Below are 17,584 nucleotides of genomic sequence, written 5' to 3' on the forward strand. Positions count from 1 at the left end.
AGTAATCTTATACTGGTACCACGAGCCGACACCAGTTAAACATTGGAATCAAGTATGAGGTAGCGGTAGTTCACTTGCCTCTCACACCTCTGGGGTCTTGGGTTTGATTCATTCCTGGACTCAGCATCACACATGTGAGTAGAGTTTGTTAGGTTTCTCACTAGATTCGATGTTTTTTTTAAGGGTTCTGGTTTTTCTCTCCCCGCAAAACTAACCAGCTATCTAGTGTCAGTTTGATCTGTGCCAGTCAACCGTGCCCTATCTTTGATCAGCCCAGAGGTTGTTTCAGGGTTCAATCTGTGAATAACCAGATCCCTGACTTAGATCAACGCTGAGGTTGTTTCAAGGTTTAATCTGTAAAAACTGTAACTAGTTATCCGTGCCCTGACTTGGGTCAACCCAGAGGTTGTTTCAGGATTCCATCTGTTAGTAAGCCGTGCCCCATATCATGTGACGATGAACAGCCAGGTTATTTCAGGGTTAGATCTTTTTGTTGAGTTTGATTCCTTTTTCCTTAGGTCGCAATCGATCGTAGGAAAAACAAGTTGGATTTAAACCATCTAACGATAAAATATGCAAAGATACAAGGTCAGTATTAGAGAATTTCCTTTTTCCTATGTATTTAACTATCTGGATGGCAAAAGGACTGTGAACTCGCTTCATCAGTACGACTGTGCGCTGTAAAAGGTCTATATTGAACAAATACGACCAAAAAAGTCTTTGCTTTTAGCACTCAATATAACGGGTTGCATTAGCTGGGGAAAGTTAAACTAATTTCTTTTTTTTTTTTTTTTTAATGCCAAACCAATTTTTTTTTAAATGGCTGTATACACCTCTTTCAAAAAAAAGTTATCAGTTGGAGATCTGAAATATGAGACCGAGTAACGCGCCTCAAACGAAAAGAAAAAAAGAAGGCGCCCATTTCAGATCTCTCTTACAGAAACCGTCGTTTTTTTGAAATACGTGTATTTTCCAACGGGAAAGCAGCACATCTGGTGTTGAGCTTTTTATGCCATGGCCCGAGTAAATCAATTTTATACTTTAACTATATAGATTCCTCATAAATGGTATAACTAAATATTTGATTTTTCTAGGTTTCTTTTTTACTCTTGGTTATCAACATTATCAATTTCACCATGGCAACAAACGTCAACAATTCTTCTGGGTGGCCCATCTGTAAAAATAAAGGTTTCAGTGGCTGTATCTGTACCAATCAGAAAACAGCTCGATGTTACATCAGTCACGTGGCCGATATCGAAAAACACGTGATCCAGCCAAACTGGTTTTTGCAACTGTAAGTAAAACTAGTCTAATAGACCTCCTTCAGTTATAATTACAATGAAAACGAGACAAGCGGGAAAAATACGAAAGTAATCATCTGCGATAAATTGGCAACAAAATGGATAAAGATCATAATCGACTAGGAAATCGGAGAGAATTTCTTTTTGAACTAAAGCGCAAATTTACTTTTCAATCAAGTTAGAGTCACTTTAAAATGATTAGCATTGATTGTTGTCTTCAAGTTCTCTCAAGCTACAATATACAATTTCATTCTTTTGTTTTTAGGGACCTTTCAGGGAATGGAATTCAATTCATACCCAAGACGAAATTATCAAACTTCTCTAGCCTTATCCAATTGTAAGTAGATCCAGTAGCGTAAAAAAAAAAAAAAAAAAAAAAAAAATTGAAAAAAAAATTTTTCAAAGCCAAAACGAAAGAGGAAAATAAATTATTACAACCTAAGATTTAAGAATGGTTAATAAAATGTTTCTTAAATTTTTGTTTGAGCGTTTATTTGTTTTATTGAGGAGTAATTTTTTAATATTTTGGATCAGTGCCCCCCCCCCCCCAGCTCCTAGGTCCTCGCTACGCCCCTGAGTAGATCTGATAGTCTCCTTTTGTCCTAATAATCTCATTAAATCCAATAGAGTACTTCACTTTACTGCCTTAAAAGTGTGGTCACCCTGTAAGTCCTTCTACAAGCATACTTTATATAAGTAGCGGGAACAATGTATACGGCTCCTTGAATGGCTCGGCTCATGCATCTAGCCTTTTCTTCTTTTAGGTCTTTAGCGAACAATAGTATACAAACTGTTAGCCAAAGAGCATTCTATGGTTTAGCACGACTAAGAGAACTGTAAGTATATTTACACAAATAACCCTTTACTATACTAGATCTAGATTATTTATAACATCTTCAAAAACGTAGGTTTACACGATGTAAAATTGTGTAACAATCGGCATGATACAGCTTTTCTTAGGCTGCAAAAAAATTATTAAAAATTGTTTTTCTTCGTGAAAAAAGTCAAAGGGATGGACACGTGATACGGCATCGTATATACCACGAACAGCGCGCCGTTCTGTTTACACATGTGACGATGTATACGAACACAGTGTCCAGTAGAATTGTAGGGGTGGACGAATGGAGCGGTCTCTGTTGTGGGCACCTTCACATTGCATGTCTTGATCTGCGCCTTCTGAATTACAGCTTACTGCGGTAGCATTTTCAAAAATAAACTTTTTCTTGACTTTCTGTAACATTGTTGCTGTTTTTGTTGTGTTGGCAGAAATCTCAGGGACAACACCATCAAACAATGGGACACGACGTCAATAGGACAAGATTTGCCAAGCCTCAGTTTACTGAACGTTGCGCGCAACACGTACTGGAAGCCTGACCAAAACATCCTGTCTTTACCAAACCTGAAGGTCATCTATCTCCTGCTGGAGGTCACTATACACGAATCATCATCGTTTCGATGTTATTTGATTCGACAAAATATGACATTAGGGAATGAAAACTACAGCGAAATCTTGCCTAGTAATGTTCAGGAGAAAGTTGACTTCACCACTTTTGCATGGTATGACAAGATAAGTTGCATAAAACGAAGCATCAATATTCCTGATAGTAACTTTCTAAATGTTATAAAGGAGCAGGAATTGTATTTCCATTGCCAGGTTGTGCCACGCGACAAGAGTTTTCTGGGTGGTGAAGACAGAAAAATGACATCTCGCAAACTGAGCCACACAAATGATAAAATAAGGCCGTGGTATTATATATTTATGGTAGACATTTGTTGGGATACTGTAAACTTGGTTCATATTCCAATTTTATGTCTTGGACTTGTGGCCATGGTTTTCAATCTGATCATTGTCATAACAACACTGAGAAGTAGAGTTCTACGAGAATCTGTAGCACACGTTCTCGTGGCTAATATCGCTGTGGGTGACCTGTTGATGTCATTGTATTCAATAACACTCATCATTACTAGACGGAGCTTGTCTATGAAGGAGTTTTATCGCGTTCATCTACCATACTACTGTAGACTTGTTGGTTCCTTCTTGGTAGCTGGGCAGTTCGCTCATTGTATGCTCTCATTGATCACGACCTTAGAGAGATACCTAGCTGTGGTATACTGCATGAGACCGCACATCAGGATCACCATGCCAACGTGTCGGGTTGTCATGGTGATGGTTTGGAGTATTTCGACTTCACTTGCAGCCTGTTCTGTGACGAATGAAAGCTTTTCAATTGACGACATGTGCCTTCCCCATATTGAAGTTAACGACATACCAGTTTTCCATTACATAGGTGGCACAGGACTTGCGCTGTACTTTCTGTCCATTGCCTTATATGGTCATATGTACCTCGACTTCAAAAGGACCAATCAGAAGACAGCCCAGCTACAAAGAGAAAATGGTTTGGCGCGAAGGATTGCACCCATTGTATTAACAAACATTTTCTTTTTAATTCTACCTGCGTTAATACTTGCAATTATCTTTTACATATTCAAAAACTACAAATTCAGCAATACTTTGGAGGTTTTTTGGAGAACCTTTGGGATAGCGTGTGTGGGGTTGAACCCATTTCTTAATCCCATTCTGTTTTCATTTAGGAACAGTAAATTTTGTGGCCAACTTCGTCGATATTGTCATTATTTTAATTGCAATAATTCTGTTTCTGACCGAATAGTATAGCTGAAAGAGTACGTTTTAAACTAGATGAACGTAATGGCTCATGATCCTTGAACTTGTGATGCTAATGTACCAATCAGTTTAGGTTGTTTGCTTGTTTGTCTGTCTGTCTGTCCGTCTCTCAGTCTATTTTGAGTCTGTTTGTTTGTCTTTCTGCATGATTATCCGTCCGTCGCTTGTTTGTCTCTTTGTTTGATTGTCAGTCGGTCTCTTTGCTTGTTTGTCTGTCATTCCAATTTTCTAGGGGATGGTTTCAGGTCTGTCTGCTTTGTCTGTCTGTCTGTTTCCTTGTCTTTCTGTCCATTTTTTTGTTTGTCTGTCTGTCCGTTTATATGTTTTTTGTCTGCTTACTTGAAAGACTCTTGAAACTTTCTTCGTGTCTTCATGTCAGTAATATGATGGGCAACAGCCTAGCCAAACAATAACAGCGAAATTAATTTTTTTCTTCAAATGAATAAATAAAGAAGATGATATCCTTATTCAGCTCAGCACTCTCACGAATGTCAGGTGTCAATACGGTAAACAATATATAAAGAAAGGAACAAAAAACTAAGAGAGAATTCATTAAAAACAAACGAAAGTAAAAACCATTTCTCGAATGGAAATAACAAAAGCAAGTAAGACAGCGCGTTTTTGGACCTTGAAATGAGCACTTTTTTCCTACTTTTTTCTACATCATCACAGTTTAAAAATAATCCAGTTTGGATGACTAAACTGACAACTTAATGTTGTCTTTACTTCTCGCAAAGACCACAAACAATAATCTTGACTCCTGCAATGAATTTAATAAAGTTTGGATTCAAAGTTTTAATAAAGTTTGAGTAACTCAATCATGCTCTGAATAATTGAATTGTTTTATCTAGTGTAATAAACAAACTTATATAAGTTATATACTGCTGCATTAGGGAAAAAAGGTCAAATAACTGCATGCGTCAAGATAGCTGTAACCAACTACAGTATTTATTCCTCGAGCTTGGGCGTTTAAATGATGGGAAAAACATACAAGGAGGTTTGTTTTTTTCTTTCTTTCTTTTTTATTTTTTATTTTATTTTTTCACGAGTTTAAGCGAACGTTGTTTTTATGGACAACGTCCCTTGATAGAGCGCTATATATACTGTACCTATTTCAACCAACGTTATCGTCGCTAAAGGCGATAGCTCATTCCGACATGGAAATGGTTTCGTCGACCACAAACAACATTGAATCAGTCTCAACACTAAGGTCTATATTCTTGACGAGAATAAGAAGCAGAAACACAAGTCATTCCAGCTATTCTTGGATCTTGAAATGACCTATCTCCTATATCTTTTCGCCGATCGCCTATTACCTATCGCCTTTGGACATGACAACGTTTTTGGAAATAGGTGTATAAAGTCAAATGGCTGCCAAAAGTTCAACGAGAATATCTAAATTACCGCCCGTTAATCAAATCATCAAACACGCGAAATACCTCGCCATCATACCAGTTTGATATCTTTCACTTTCGGTTCATTTTAGCTGTATTTCTTTTGTTTGTTGGTTGGTTTTTTGTTGGTTTTTTTTTTTTTTTTTTTTTTTTTCGTTTTTTTTCTTACTCATTTTTTTATGGCCTATTTTAGCCGAAGCCGATCTTCTCTCTCTTGCTCTTTCTCTTCGCACATCACGTGACTCCAGGACATTTGAGCAGCGATTTCAATTGGACAGTCTGTACCTCACGTGACCGGCAGGGCTGTCTCTGCTCAAGTGACTTCATCGTCAGATGCCACATGACTAACTTGTCATACTTGGAACATTTGATCGAATCTCCTGAGGTCGTTGAAAGGCTGTAAGTTTGTCTTCGCTAGTAGTTGCCCTAGCTACTTTCATCAGTCTTTATTAACAATATTAGAACATTTATTAAACAGGGGCGTAGCGAGGACCTAGGAGCTGGGGGGGGGGCACTGACCCCCCCCCCCCCAAAAATTACTCCTCCTCCCACAAAACAAATAAACGCGCAAACAAAAAAGAAACAAATTCGTATTCGTATAAACTGATTTTTACAGCGCACTTTCCTAGGTTACAATAATTTATCTTCCTCTTTCGTTTTGGTTTAATATGTTTTGTTTTGGTTTTTTCGATTTTTGTTCTTTTCAAAATAGTTGTTTAAAAATTTGGGGGGGGGGGGGGGGGCATGTGCCAGTTCATATCACGGAGCTTATTAATTGAGTGAAAAATAAACCCGTGTAACAGATGTTAGTGTATTCAGCACTATTGGACTATAGACAATATGAAAAACGAGTGTAAGACTGCAAATGAGCACTACAAACAATTTTAATTAATTAATTAATAATTATTTTAATCGTTCAAATGATTTCAAATATATATTTTCGTAACAAAACAGACCATGTGTAAATAAAGTCATTTCGGAGAGTTCTGTTGTCATATATTAGGTCACTGCAGAGTTATAAGCATTTGTAATGTACCAAAAACATGATAGCAAGGCTGGTAGGCCCTTGGTTGTTGTTGTGAGGGGGGATTGGGAAAATTTTGGTAGGAAAAATGGGGGGTGGTCAAATTTTTATCAGAAAAATCGGGGGGATGCATAATTTTTGGAAAAAGCTGCAAGCCTTGCTTAGGGGGGATCGTAATTTTTTGCATGACTTTAAGGGGGAGGGGGTGTTAAGAATTATTCTGAACATTTCAAATTTTCACCTGCCCCTCCCCCCCCCCCCCTTCTGCCATACATTATGAACGCAGCCAAAATACGGTTATTCCATTTTTTTGGTTTTTCAACAGAAATCTTTCTAACAACAAAATACAAAGACTTCCACGTGGTTCGTTCATAAGCTTCACTAACCTGACCTACTTGTAAGTTGAAACGGTCAATTCGTCATTTTCATTTGCCTGAGGTTTTTTTCCCTCGATGCGTGTTCCTTCCCAGAATGAATCATTCGATAAGCAGTGGTTTGGGAAAAACATTCTAAAACAAAAAATAGAGACAAAAGTATCCAATCATTGCTTGGAATAGCGTTGCCTAGTGTGCATATTGTTAACCACTAAAGAAAGAAATAATACTCAAGGAAAAAGGAGCGGTTCATACTTACGTTTTAGTTTTTTAATCAACAGGTCCTTGGCGTCGAATAACATTCAGACAATCGGCGAGGGAGCATTTAATGGCTTGACGAAACTACTTGAGATGTAGGTTGTTCTATGATCCCTAAACACTAAACAGAATTCCAGACAGCGATTTTCGGTCGCTGTATCAATCAAGGTTTTAAGGCTGCGTTCATAATGCATGGCAGAGGGGGGAGGGGCAGGTGAAAATTTTGAAATGTCCAGAATAATTCTTAACACCCCCCTTAAAGTCATGCAAAAAAATACGATCCCCCCTAAGCATGGCTTGTAGCTTCTTCCAAAAATTGTGCATGCCCTCCATTTTTCTGATAAAAATTTGCCCATCCCCCCTTTTTCCTACCAAAATTTTCTCGGTCATCCCTCAATTTCACCTGACCCCCCCTCTGCCATACATTATGAACGCAGCCTAAGGTTCTGTAAGGGTCAGGAAATTAAAGACTTCGATTAGCGTCTTTGATTATTATTATTAACGTCAATATATTTTTTTATTGTCAAAAATGTCTAGTAAAATCAGAGAAAACATTTAGAATTCTTAAACGAGGACATTGAAGGGTGGCTTTTAGGGGCAGGTAATGAAACTGTACTGAGAACAATAGATCATGATGTCACTATTGGGAGGCACCAGACACCGTACAAATATATCATGCTTAATTATTATGGCAGTGTGGCTTTGTTTGGTTGTAGTAATCTTAAAATATTTTTTACAACAAATTAGAAAGGGACTTTAATTTATACTGGCCAAAAGAATTGGTGGGCAATGACCCCCCTGTCCCCACACCCCTCCCTCACACACTTAAATAGACAGATAGACAGACAGACGGACAGAGAGGCAGGCGGGCAGACAGCCAGACAGCAGGGAGGCAGGCAGAAAACAGACATACAGAGTGGGTAGAGGGGCTCGACAGACGGTTTTGAAAATGACCCTAAAAGGTACGCATAAATTAACTGAGATGCTGATTTCTGACCCTAAAAGGTACGACCACATTTAAAATGACGTTTCCAACCATTTTATTCTTGTATGACGTTTGATATTTTTCAAAACGAACAAAGCTGAACCTAAAAGGTCCGTCGAGCCCCCCTACCCACTTTTTAAGAGAGTCCCCCCCGCCCCGGGGAGTCAGACAGACAGACATACAGACAGTCCCCCGTCACTGACCACGACTCCAAGACTCCATTGTTAAATATTTTTTCTTTTTCATTACAGAGACCTCTCAGATAACAACATCACAGCCTGGAACACATCTGGAATAAAAAGATACCTGCCTCATCTTCGTTTCCTCAATGTTGAAAAAAACCCATTCTGGATCCCTGACCATCGCATCCTTTCTCTACAAAATCTTCAAGGGGTTGCTTTCCTCTTTATCAATGTGCATTTTACTCCATATAACCTTAGATGCTACTTAGTAAAAAACAGCGAGTCACTGAACCAAAACAAGTCTGAACCATTTGACAAAACCACGATGGCGATGCCGGAAAATACAACATTAATCAAGACCAAGAATCCAAACGAACAACTTCGTGTCTTGACACCCTCTACATGTTTTACACCAAAGCTGGTCTTCCGTGATTCCAGCTTCTTAGATGTGGTGGGTAATCTCAGCTTTGGTTTTCGATGCGAGATGATATCGGGTTACATAGATCCAACAGTACGAAAAAAAATCGCTTACATCACCAAAGGATCGACCTTCTATATTCTCATGGTTGAGACTTGCTGGCACCTCGTATCTTTGGTGCACATCCTGACCTCTATCGTTGGCATTTTGTCTCTACTCTCCAACATAGCAGTCATTATCACAACGTTGAGAAGCAGAGTTCTACGAGAGTCTGTAGCACACGTTCTTGTGGCTAATATCGCTCTAGGTGACCTGTTAATGTCGTTTTATTTGATAATCCTCGTGTCTACCAGACAGAGCATGACCAAGAAAGAGTTTGATGCTTTTTTCAAGTCATACTTCTGTAGGATTGTTGGTCTTTTATTTCTCCTTGGTCAGATTTCAAGTTCTTTGCTCTCGTTTGTCATGACATTAGAAAGGTACCTAGCCGTGGTTTACTGCATGAGACCACACATCAGGATCACCATGGCAACGTGTCGGGTTGCCACGGTGATGGCGTGGAGCTGCTCCTTTTCAATTGCTATTAGTTTCATGACATCCAAACAGTTTTCAAGACATACTGACAATACATGTGTACCAAAGTCCAACAGCAATCATTTTCCTGTGATGGAAACAATTGGAGGAATCGGCGTTTTTTTGTACATTATATCCATTGCCTTATATGGTCATATGTACCTCGATTTCAAAAGGACCAATCAGAAAACAGTCCAGTTACAAAGAGAAAATCGCTTGGCGCGAAGAATAGCTCTTATCGTATTTACTAACCTATTCCTTTTTATTTTACCACTGATCCTTACAACGGCATTAAAAATTTCACCATTAACAAACTACATAACGAATCGAGTCAAGGACATTCTCTGGGATACCATGGCTATAACATGCCTTGGAATCAACTCTCTTCTAAACCCTATTATATTTTCATTCAGAAATGAAAAAATTTGGTAACGAATTCCGCAAGCGAGTGTTACCCTGCAACAACTCCATAGGCAATCATAATGACCCCTAGAGTCCTAGGGAAAACTGGTAACGAATTAACGCCACGAAGAATCCTGGTGCTACTGTTGTTTCTCAATGACGTATTTCCGGGCCCTCATAGTGCCCGTTATAAATAAAACATAAAGAAGAAATACGGGCTCTGCTTTCGACATTTTCATCGGGTCGGAGAAAAATGCAATAAGCTGACAAGGTGAAATACGGGCTCTGCCATCGACATTGGGGTCGGGAAAACATGAAAGGTGCATTCATTAAATACCTCTGCAAATTAGCTTCATTTCAGCAATAAATTATTCATAAATGCCAGCTGCAATATAAGAACAAAAAAACGTCAACACTTTGAAACTTCAAGCACGTTTTGAGTACAAGAATGATTCATTTTGTCAAGAGACCATCGTTAATAACAAGAGTCAATTTGAAAGAGCAGTTGTCATTGATATCTGATATCCGCGAGTGTGGCTCAAAGAAGGGATATTGTTTATTCGAAAATCCCATCAATTGAGGGGTAACTATAGCATACCCAGAAATAGGAATCTTTAACTGGGCTAAATCAAATACTAACGAATTAAGACTAAGTTTAGTAGAGGTATTGTGGGTTGATATCAGTCAGTTTTTAGTGGCTATGTAACACCGACCTTTGCAATGATTATCAATCTATCTTTGAAAAGTTGAAGTGGTCAAAGTGTGTGAGTTCCGATATTGTTTTTTCTCATTTTTCGTGCTCTTTTTCACGTTCTCTGACGCATGAACCACATGGTGGTTGGCGTGAGAGTATCGTCACTCTCATGAAACAACGACTATAATAAAAAATAATCACTTCAGTTAATATTGGTTTCCTATTAAATCAGTTTTTCTATTAAATCAGTTTTCCTATAAAGACAGTTCAGTTATATTGTTTCTCTTTTTGCTTCAGTTCAAAGTGTAATCATTGATGAAATGTTTCTGTTTGTATCAGTTTTTTATACAGTCCTAATACAGTCCCACAATGCACTATAATGCCCACTCGACCCAGTTTTCCCTCAACTTTACTCCTGATATAGACTAATTTGTTTAAATAGGACGTTTGCATGATGGCGTCATTGACCTCTACTACCAGACTCCATTGCACACTTTCTTTTGTTCAGTGAATTAGCACCAATTGTCTCACTATTCCCATGAGGGAATACAAATTTAAATAAGAAAGAAAATTCGCGAAGCATCTTGGTAGTGGGAGTCAAATGACGCCATCATACAAACGTGCTATTGGTGTTATCTCTTGTATTAATATACCATGTAGGCAAACGTGTACCCTAACTTGTACCTTAAATGTTGCGTGTGAAGTTGCCTTCAAAATTTTAACTCGGATGCGAAACATTAAATCCTTTTTTAGTCTAAACGACCCTCGCAAAGAATTCCGCCTTTGTTCGAAATCCACCGTTGTTTGTTTGAATTATTATTTTCAGGCAAGATGGTGATAGAAATGTCAATTGACACATCAAAGCTGAGTACCTTTTTCTGAGTTCATGATATTACAAAATCAATTAATTCGAACCAATCTATTTTAAATTAGAGTTTGATCTTCTGGTCTTCAAATCAATTTCCTGAAACTGTAGGCCTGAATACCCGCTACTAGCCGTGACACATGTGCAATATTATTTATACTTAATCACCAGAGTACGTTCATGTAGGATTCATTATTGCTCTCTCGCATCCAAATCTTGGTCAAACATCTGGAGGGGTTCAGATGAGAAAAAAATTCAGCCTTTTTCGATGACCATTATTATAATGTTTTAAATATTAAATAAAAAGAAAAAAGACAAGATGAAGATACGATAGAGACACGATAAAGACTTAACTCAAAGGTAGTGAAAATTTGTTTTTCTTTCTTAGTCATTTGAGTCAATTTTACTTAAGTGTTAGATTTTAGCATGGCGATCAGCTCCTAGTTCTAAAAGGTCAAAACTCACTTTCTCTTACTAGTATTAAGCTTTCGATCGTTGAAAACTGATTAGCGACCTGAACAAGATGAGGAAAAAGAAGGTGAGTTCAAAATATATAAAACAAGAAAATATATATATATAGCTGGAATATCTTAACGATTAAGGTTTGTTGAAATATAGTATATTCTCGATCTTTTATTTTATTTATATTTTATTCTATTTTACTTTTATTTTGCTATAACATATTTTATCTCAATAGAAAATAAATATGTAGCTTGAATAAGGTTTGTTAAAATATAGTATATTCTCGATTTTTTATTCTATTTATATTCTATTTTACTCTTATTTTGTTATATCATGTTTTATCTCATTCGTTTCTGACAATCTCACCTACTCGTTTACTTACAAACAAAAAAACAAACAAAAAAATAAAAATAAAACAAAAACAAAAAAAAAACACTTTCATATTCCTCTATTTAAATAAAGCCCCTGGCAGTCGGTTTTTGCTCTTGGGAAATTATTCCTTTATTTGCTTCTGTTACATTTACTTTTCGTCGTTTTCATCTCACTCAGGCCGTGGCGTTCCACACATCATAAGTGGCTCCAATGCCAAGATTTCAGGTTCAATTCGATTGTATTTTTACACTGGTTTTCGATAACATTAACGTTATCTCCATCTCGTTTAGCTGTGGAGTACCACACATAATAAGTGGCCCCAAAAGGTTCAATTCAATTGTATTTTTACACGATTCTCTCTCCACTTGTTTTTGCTTTCATTTACTTTTTGTTATTTTCATTTCGTTTAGCTGTGGAGTGCCACACATCATAAGTGGCCCCAATGCAAAATTCTCAGGTTCAATTCAAATCTTTTTTACGAGATTCTCTCTCCACTTGTTTTTGCTTTCATTTACTTTTTGTTATCTTCATCTCGCTTGGCTGTGGAGTGCCACACATCATAAGTAGCTCCAATGCAAAATTTTCAGCTTCAATTCAAATCTTTTTTACGAGATTCTCTCTCCACTTGTTTTTGCTTACATTTACTCTTTGTCATCTTCATCTCCTTTAGCTGTGGAGTGCCACACATCATAAGTGGCTCCAATGCAAAATTCTCAGGTCCAATTCAAATCTTTTTTACGAGATTCTCTCTCCACTTGTTTTTGCTTTCATTTACTTTTTGTTATCTTCATCTCGTTTAGCTGTGGAGTGCCACACATCATAAGTGGCCCCAAAAGGTTCAATTCAATTGTATTTTTATAGGATTCTCTCTCCACTTGTTTTTGCTTACATTTACTTTTTGTCATCTTCATCTCGTTTAGCTGTGGAGTGCCACACATCATAAGTGGCTCCATTGCAAAATTCTCAGGTCCAATTCAAATCTTTTTTACGAGATTCTCTCTCCACTTGTTTTTGCTTTCATTTACTTTTTGTTATCTTCATCTCGCTTGGCTGTGGAGTGCCACACATCATAAGTGGCCCCAGTGCAAAATTCTCAGGTCCAATTCAAATCTTTTTTACGAGATTCTCTCTCCACTTGTTTTTGCTTTCATTTACTTTTTGTTATATTCATCTCGCTTAGCTGTGGAGTGCCACACATCATAAGTGGCCCCAAAAGGTTCAATTCAATTGTATCTTTATAGGATTCTCTCTCCACTTGTTTTTGCTTACATTTACTTTTTGTCATCTTCATCTCGTTTAGCTGTGGAGTGCCACACATCATAAGTGGCTCCAATGCAAAATTCTCAGGTCCAATTCAAATCTTTTTTACGAGATTCTCTCTCCACTTGTTTTTGCTTTCATTTACTTTTTGTTATCTTCATCTCGTTTAGCTGTGGAGTGCCACACATCATAAGTGGCCCCAAAAGGTTCAATTCAATTGTATCTTTATAGGATTCTCTCTCCACTTGTTTTTGCTTACATTTACTTTTTGTCATCTTCATCTCGTTTAGCTGTGGAGTGCCACACATCATAAGTGGTCCCAGTGCCAAATTCTAAGTTCTAATTCATTTTTTCTTCTTCAGAGCGGCATGATATTTCTGTCTGTTTTATTCACCTTGTTCAGTCTTCAAACTGCAGGAAACTTTACAGATCCTGACTTGTCTATCCTCTGTGTAATACAAGATGGATGGGGATGTAATTGTTCAAGTGACAGTCGGCATACGGCAGCCAAGTGTAACGTTGCTATCTTGCCTCATATCGATAGCTACATCAATGATCCACAGTTCGTTCAACGATTGTAAGTAAATTGATCAATACATTTATAACATTGAGTATTTTTGGTAAGAACCATCGATATATTTTCCTGCATCAATTAAAAGCCCCTTTATTTTCTTTCCTCATCGATCTTATTTAGGGATCTTTCCAACAACAATATCACAGATGTTTTTTCAGGAGCATTCTCGAACTTCACCGGGTTAATTTACCTGTAAGTAGCTTTTTTCCCCATTTTTTCTTTAATTCCTTGCCTTGGCCTTTCCTCTTTTCTAGATCAACAGATTAATTCATTCACATTTTGTTCTCATTTTGCAGGTCTTTATCTTCTAGTCGCATAGCAGCGATAAGAAACGAGGCGTTTCGAGGGTTGACAAGACTACAAGAACTGTAAGTTTATTTGATTTGTCACAATGAAACTTACAATAAAATCCTATCAATTCAAACTGGACTGACAGCTGTGATCCGACGCGAGATAAACATCTTTTTCGCATATCCTTCGAAATCTTAAAATTTAATTTGAAAATGAAAATCTTATTTAGAAACTGATGCCGATTCATAATGCGAAATTCATCCGTGACAAATAACAGCAAAACTAATTAAAATTGAAAACCAATTAAAGAGAAAACTAAACAAATGCAACTTGAAATGAAAAAAAGGACAGGAACAAATTGGAACCGCAGGACAATATTAAAGGTAGATTCAAATCTAATCATATCGTAAAAGAAAACAGGTTACAATGGTGTAGGAAGAGTGAGACTAGGGGTGGCTAACACAACCTGTCTCTTCTAAAATTTCCTGGTTGCGACTTAAATTTTATTATTATAAAATAATTTTATTTATTTATAGTTTATTAGTCGAATAAAAAAGAGAATCTATTTCTAGCTTTATGTTCCGGATAACAAACAAGCCCGTTGGAACTACAGGTTTTCTTAATGGCTTACACTTATGGAGTTCATGCGGTTTTGGAAGGAGCTTTCCCGCCAAAACGCTCGCATGCTCGTCCTCCAGGCTTATTTCTTGGATTCTCAATCATGTTTTGTCTATACTGTAAAGTTAAACCTCTGACCAGACCTAAAGCTGCATACTATGGGATTTTTTTCATTCCAGAGATCTCAGTCACAATAATATCCAATATTGGGACACATCTTTCCTTGCACGAAACCTGCCCAATCTTATTATCTTGAACGTTGCACAAAACAAACACTGGATGCCAGATGAGCGTGCCCTTTCTGTAAGAAGCCTTGAAGTCGTTCATGTTATATTGTCAGAGATTCCTTTTATAAAAAATATGTTCCTGAATTGTTCTCTGGTGAAGGATGCCTCACATGCCAACGAAGATGCCAATGTAATGAATCCCAGGTACGCTTTACCTGGTCTCTATCTTTGTATTACTCCTAAAGTGGTGATCAGGAATACAAGCTTTGGGGAGATTGCTGGTCGCTTTGGGTACAGCTTACGATGCAATGTTCTTGTCAAAACTACACCAGTCTTCGTTGTCACTTCGAGGGAAAAAATGGATAAGGATAACGCATGGTATGAAGTATTTCTGGATTCTCCATGTTGGAAGACCGTAAACAGTGTCCATATACTAACTCTGGTTATTGGTATTTTGGCAATGTTCCTCAACTTGGCAGTGACAGGAACAACGCTTAGAAGCAGAGTTCTACGAGAGTCTGTAGCACACGTTCTTGTGGCTAATATTGCTGTGGGTGACCTGTTGGCGGCATTTTATATGGTTGTAATCATCATTACCAGACAGAGCATGCCCAGTGCCGTATATCACTATGCCTCGTTGTTACCGTACTACTGCAGGACTATCGGGCTCTGTTTCCTGGTCGGTCAGTTCTCAAGCATCATGATGTCATTTGTCATGACCTTAGAGAGATACCTAGCTGTGGTATACTGCATGAGACCGCACATCAGAATCACCATGCCAACGTGTCGGGTTGCCGTTGTGATAGTGTGGTGCTTGTCGGTTTCAGCGGCCGTCAGTTTCATGTTTTCACCAAAATTTTCCGCTCGAGTCGACGATATATGTATTCCTGGGGAAAACAGCGATGATTTAAACATCGTTGCTCTTGTCAGCTTGATAGGTATTCTCCTCTACGCTTCATCTATTGCGCTCTACTGTCATATTTATATCGACGTCAAAAAAACTAGCGAAAGAACTGAACTGCTGGAGAGAGAGTGCAGATTGGCTCGACGAATAGCAATGGTAGTTTTCACAAACATTATCTTATTTATCTTGCCCCTGATTGCAACAAGTATAGTGAGTGTATCACCGCTTAATAAACGAATTCCCCAAAATAACAAGGAAATTTTCTACAAAACGTTCGCAGTGACATGTCTTGGGATTAACTGCTGCTTCAATCCCATTCTATTTTCATTTCGTAATGAAAAATTTCGCTTCGAGTTCTCGAAGTTATATTTTCAACGTCCAAATTCTGTGGCCCCGGATACTTAAAGCTGTAGTATTACAGCCACCGTGTAGGATAGATCTATTTGTTTGGAAGTGGTATAATTTGTACTACTTGAAAAACATTATTAGCGTGAATATCATTTCTCTTTGCCGATTCATTTAAAACATTCCTTACTTTTAAATGCAACAACAGCAATTATCGTTTTAGCAATATAGTGAATATTAAAGCAGCCGAAATGGAAAGTATCTCTAATGTAAACAACTAGTGTGTGCGTGTGTGTGTGTGTGTAGGATAGGGGGAGAGGCGTTACCTCCACCGGCTCCTACGTCGCTACCAAATAATACCTTTAAGTATTATTACTTTCTTTAACAGTGGTTAAACTCGCGTGTTTTTTTAAAGAGCTCAAATATTTTGAAGCTATTTCAAAATCCCACTCGAGTAAATTGATTCCCGGCCAAATTGCATTCGAAACCATGATAACCTATACTATTATTATACGACACACTCAATTTCTTGGTATTACAACGTAACCATTTTTCAAGTGCAACTATAGAGCGATAATACACGGTCTGTTAACCGGTTTGAACAGTTCGTGAAGCTGTATTTTTTTCGCCCCTACGAGGCTCGAAAAAATACGGCCGCTTTCACTCGTAACATTATCCGGCTGTGATACACAACTAGCAGTATAATAACCTCTACCAACAGAATATGAACTAAGAGAAGGAATCCTACCTATATAGCCTTGTAACCATCATGTGCACAGTTTGATGCTATTTTTAGCTTGGAGATATTTTGAGCGAAGAACCTGATTGGCCGATTTTTTTGAGGGTAGGCGGCTTCTAGTCTTGCAGTAAACAAAAGCCTTTGTTTTCGTTGCTTTTCGTGTCCTAAAACGATGCATTAAAGGAAACATTATCGCGCGGGCATGGTAACGAGTTAAAAATAGCATCAATGATTCTAAAAATAGCATCAAAGTGTGCACATGATGGGGCACGGGGATTCCTTCTCTTAGTTCATTTTCTCTTGCCTCTACATAATGAATTATGGCTTAATGGCTTCTTACCGAGAACTTGGCTTCACTTCTTCACTTTACAAGCCTCGTTACGGCCACAAAATTTAACGGCAATAAGTACTCAATATACTGGAAAAGAAACAGAAAGAAGTATGAGGAAATTTGAAAGATTTGGAAAAAAGAAAGAATTGTACTCACCCTGTCACGCGTGGTATATTCTTGTATCAGTTTTTTTCTGTGGTCAAAAAACCTATTTAAACATCATCTACGTTATGCTTATCAAATTCATCTAGGTTAAATTTCCAAACATCGAGAATAGGGGGGAAAGGTTATAAATTTATGTCCAAGTG

The 17,584-nt window shown here is 37.7% G+C and overlaps 2 protein-coding genes and 2 long non-coding RNA genes across 5 annotated transcripts; 3 read left to right on the top strand and 1 right to left on the bottom strand.

Moving 5' to 3' along the window:
* On the top strand, positions 1-4,743 carry LOC116298864 (uncharacterized). The gene is made up of 6 exons (XM_031707437.2): positions 1-134; positions 519-588; positions 1,095-1,294; positions 1,567-1,638; positions 2,066-2,137; positions 2,568-4,743. The coding sequence occupies exons 2-6, from the start codon at positions 574-576 to the stop codon at positions 3,973-3,975; spliced, it is 1,767 nt and encodes a 588-aa protein (XP_031563297.1). The 5' UTR covers positions 1-134; positions 519-573; the 3' UTR covers positions 3,976-4,743.
* On the bottom strand, positions 129-17,427 carry LOC148910452 (uncharacterized). 2 transcript variants are annotated; one of them, XR_016120043.1, is made up of 4 exons: positions 17,286-17,427; positions 7,036-7,155; positions 6,789-6,911; positions 129-560 (listed from the first exon to the last, which is right to left on the bottom strand). It is a non-coding gene; the product is annotated as an uncharacterized LOC148910452 (long non-coding RNA). The 2 variants fall into 2 exon arrangements; XR_016120042.1 differs by lacking the exon at positions 17,286-17,427 and having other exon boundaries at positions 7,036-8,077.
* On the top strand, positions 5,540-7,089 carry LOC116298871 (uncharacterized). The gene is made up of 3 exons (XR_016120044.1): positions 5,540-5,777; positions 6,728-6,799; positions 7,058-7,089. It is a non-coding gene; the product is annotated as an uncharacterized LOC116298871 (long non-coding RNA).
* LOC148910453 (chemokine XC receptor 1-like) lies at positions 14,124-17,562 on the top strand. Its single transcript, XM_089031603.1, has 2 exons — positions 14,124-14,189; positions 14,910-17,562. Exon 2 carries the CDS (start codon positions 15,010-15,012, stop codon positions 16,264-16,266), a length of 1,257 nt encoding a protein of 418 aa, XP_088887729.1. The 5' UTR covers positions 14,124-14,189; positions 14,910-15,009; the 3' UTR covers positions 16,267-17,562.
* Positions 17,563-17,584: the final 22 nt, after the last annotated feature.

The sequence above is a fragment of the Actinia tenebrosa genome, unplaced genomic scaffold (assembly GCF_029948245.1).
Source record: "Actinia tenebrosa isolate PJP-AT-01 unplaced genomic scaffold, QUT_ActTen_1.0 PGA_scaffold17__23_contigs__length_9995812, whole genome shotgun sequence".
In the NCBI taxonomy this organism is placed as follows: Eukaryota; Metazoa; Cnidaria; class Anthozoa; order Actiniaria; family Actiniidae; genus Actinia; species Actinia tenebrosa.

What these genes read in the sequence shown, in the direction of transcription:
- LOC148910453 (XM_089031603.1), top strand. Translation starts at nt 15,010, where the DNA reads ATGCCAGATGAGCGTGCCCTTTCTGTAAGAAGCCTTGAAGTCGTTCAT.
- LOC116298864 (XM_031707437.2), top strand. An exon ending in CCAAACTGGTTTTTGCAACT is followed by an intron (nt 1,295 to 1,566) that starts GTAAGTAAAACT and finishes TTTTGTTTTTAG; the next exon opens with GGACCTTTCAGGGAATGGAA. An exon ending in TTAGCACGACTAAGAGAACT is followed by an intron (nt 2,138 to 2,567) that starts GTAAGTATATTT and finishes TTGTGTTGGCAG; the next exon opens with AAATCTCAGGGACAACACCA.